Raw genomic sequence first — 3,625 nt, 5'->3', positions numbered from 1 at the left:
TTTTTCATGACATCATTACTTTTAGTGGCATGAAAAAAGTCCTTAAAGTTCTAAAATTTATCAAAATGAGTGAGAACTTGCAAGATAGTTAGAGCTTCAATTAGAGGTAAAATGGACACATTTTTTTTATGTGAGGACTACAAAACTTTGAGATCCTCCCTTATATGTAGTAATAGTAAATATTTAAAGCAAGAAAATCCTTAGTGAAATAGCTTTCGCATTTTTTAACATTTGAATATTAACACTTGTCTTTATTTAAAACTTAGTAAATATAAACTTTAAACAAATACTAAATTAATCTAATACTATATCAACAAAATATTTTTTAAAAATTATATGGCAGTTGAAGGTGATGATGACTAGCAATGGTGGGGTGTGTGTCGAATGGAGATTGCATTGTGCGGTGGTGGTGGTGGTGGTTTTGAATAATAGTTAGCGGCGATAGTGACTGACAATAATTATTGATGGTGGTTGTTGATCGTGGTACGTAGTTGGCAGTGTCACCTAATAATTTTTGTGGACGATAGTGATAGCTAAAGGTGGTAGTGAATGAATACAGTGGTTGGCGATATATAGTGGTGGCTGGTGGTTGTAATGGTGACTGATAATGGTGTTATATCTTAATGATATTAAGACTTTGTTATATATCTGAATTATTCAGATTTATTCCTACTCATTAAGTGATTGCAAATTTATAAAGAAAAATACACTCAATGGTTAAGATCTGAATAAATAGGATTCAGTGGCTGATCTTGAATTTTCATTTAGGGGTTTCAAAAAAAAAAAAAAAAACAACAAAAGCAAAATATTTTAAAAAAAATGTTGCTAGGAATCAAACTTAGGATGCTAGAGGCAATTTTGAACACCCTGTACCGCTTGAGCTAACCTTTTACATTTGTTCTAGGGGTGTGTCATTTGGGCCGAAGTTGGGCTAATTAAGATGGGTTGAATCAATATCGCCCAATGCCCAACCCTGCCCAAAGTGCGCTTGGGTCAGGATGGGCTGGGTCAAGATGGGCTAAACAATGGGCCGTAACCCAACCTGCCCAACTTGACCCAATTCTTTACATTATTCTTAACTTCTAATCAAATCAAAAATCAATATTTAAAAAAAGAAAAAAAAAATTCAAGCTATACTATATCAAACTACAGTTAGTTTCTGCACAAATAATCAAAACCATCAACAGATATTTATCCATTTTCAAAAGCAGTTTAATTTCAGTTTTGCAATGTTATTCCAAATTCACATAAAAGCATTCATCAACTCTATAAAAAAAAAAGTTTCACATCCTAATAAATTTCATAACTATCAATTACCATAATTCCAAATTCAACAAACTGACAGTACATTCTAAATTTGCTAAAGAAGAAAACATTTTAGCAAAAATGACCTTAGTAAAGTCATTAAAGAAAGAACTGAAGGAGAATTTCACATAAGCATGCTTAGCATTCCAACGGAAAAACAGAGCCTGCTTTGACATAAAGAAGCGCTTTTCAAAACCTCAAAGACTCAAACAGTGCAGTCACTTTACATAATGGCAATTGCAGATCTGTAAGTGTCAGAAATATATTGAGAATAATGTATTTTCTCCATGGAAATTCAACAACATCATCCTCTTCCTGTTGCTTGATGACTCTATACAAACCCCAGAAACAACAACATCATCAAAATCAGCATAGAAAACTAACTAGGCTACAACTTTGCAAAAATCAACTCTAAGTAGTAACAAACTGAATTCACGAATTCAGAACCGCAATAGCATCATCGACCCAATTTACTAGAAAATTGTAACATAACCCACAAATCCTCAATCCAGTACCATACTCAGCTTTTCAATCATCAGTATCCCTTTTTCCATACCAGCATTTTCTTTATAATACTACTGATCTCTAACTCAAAAGTTTAGCGGCAATTTTCTCCACATCTATTGCAATGTCCTCATCATCCTCAAAATCATCAGGAGCTAAAAAAAAGATTTGAAAAATTGTCAAACTACTATAAAGTTTATAAATGAGATAATGATATTGATTATATTTTACCTTGATGCCCATACATCCAATCTCGAGAACACGACTTAGCTTCAGCATTTTCTGGTAAGATGGAACTTTGAAATTTGTCGATAACTAGGCCACCAACGCTAAAAGCAGATTCCGATGCAACTGTGCTTATAGGTATACTTAACAAATCACGAGCCATCAATGAGAGTTCAGGATACTTCATCCTATTATCCTTCATAAATGTAAGCACGTCAAAATTTTCATTTCCTTTACGAACTACTACTGGCTCTTCCAAATATAAATCCAATTGTGTCTTTCCGGAACTACATGCAGATGAACTTTCAAACATATAAAATTCCTCCATGTCATCCAATATCTCACCATCACATCCACGACTACTACTTCCAACCATTTCAACATCGAAAGTTGTCATGTATTATTTGAACATCCTATGCAAATTATCTTCAACAACACTTACCTTTTCATTGCTAGTCAAAGGATCAAGTTTCTTAAAGCAAAACTTCACCAATTTTAACTTGTCTTCGAGGATCAAGAACTACAGCCATTGAAGCAATTGGACTGTAGTCACCCTCCCAATATTTTGCAAACTTCTTCTCCATTTCAATAGCAATCTCTTTAATATTAGGGTCTTCACTATATTTTTCTTCTTGTATCAACATCTGAATTTTCCAAACTTTATGAAAATATAAATTAGCAGTAGGATGATGGATTCCTGAAAACAATGTAGTGATTTCATAAAAAGGCCTCAAAAACTTGGCAATTTTTTCAGCTTCAACCCAATCATCATCTAAAGGAAAACATTTAAAATCTGTATCAAGTATCTTGAAGTCAGAAAATGCTCGACGATAAGGAAAAGCACTATCAAGCATCAAGTATGTATAGTTCCATCTTGTACACACATCTTGATACAATTTTCCATTCATCTTTAAACCAAGGTTCTTAATACACTCTACAAATTTCACAATCCTTGACTCGGAACCTTTAATATATTTTATACTTTCTCTAATGTTAAAAATAGCACTCTCAATTGTTTTCAAACCAGCTTTGACAACCAAATTCAAAATATGATTTGCACACCTGATGTGGACAAAATCTCCATCAGAAAGCAAAGAATCCGTCAGCTTAAAATGTTCAATCAAGCGATCCACAAGACCTTCATTATAACCCGCATTATCTAATGTTATAGAAAATATTTTCTTTTCAATTCCCCATTCCTTCAACAAATTAAACAACCCACCCTAGACCCAAAATAGCACCATTATGAGGAGGCAGCACATAATGAAAGATCAAAACCTTCTTTTGTAAAATCCAATCTAAATCATAGTGTGCAGTAACACAAATATATCAATTTGATGTGATTGATGACCATGTCAAACAAATTCTATTCGGAATAGCTTGAAGCTCATTCTTGACTATATCCATTTTATCATGATATAATTTAAGCACATCAACTTTTGCGGTATTTGTTGAAATGGTTTTAATGGTAGGATTTAAGAAAGAATGCACTTCTCTAACACCTTCATATTCTACATAACTAAATGGGAGGTTATGTCTAACTATAACCTTCGTCATAACTTTGCGATATTCTTTTTGGTCTAGTGGCATA

At 33.1% G+C, this 3,625-nt stretch overlaps 1 protein-coding gene across 1 annotated transcript; it reads right to left on the bottom strand.

Annotated features, from left to right (window-relative positions):
- Positions 1-1,834: 1,834 nt before the first annotated feature.
- On the bottom strand, positions 1,835-3,247 carry LOC132051125 (zinc finger BED domain-containing protein DAYSLEEPER-like). Its single transcript, XM_059442402.1, has 2 exons — positions 2,041-3,247; positions 1,835-1,964 (listed from the first exon to the last, which is right to left on the bottom strand). Exons 1-2 carry the CDS (start codon positions 2,429-2,431, stop codon positions 1,891-1,893), a joined length of 465 nt encoding a protein of 154 aa, XP_059298385.1. The 5' UTR covers positions 2,432-3,247; the 3' UTR covers positions 1,835-1,890.
- Between the last annotated feature and the right edge of the window lie 378 nt (positions 3,248-3,625).

This window comes from Lycium ferocissimum, chromosome 3 (assembly GCF_029784015.1).
Source record: "Lycium ferocissimum isolate CSIRO_LF1 chromosome 3, AGI_CSIRO_Lferr_CH_V1, whole genome shotgun sequence".
Taxonomy (NCBI): Eukaryota; Viridiplantae; Streptophyta; class Magnoliopsida; order Solanales; family Solanaceae; genus Lycium; species Lycium ferocissimum.
The sequence above is the reverse complement of the archived record's forward strand: the minus strand, read 5'-3'. Positions and strand labels throughout refer to the sequence as shown.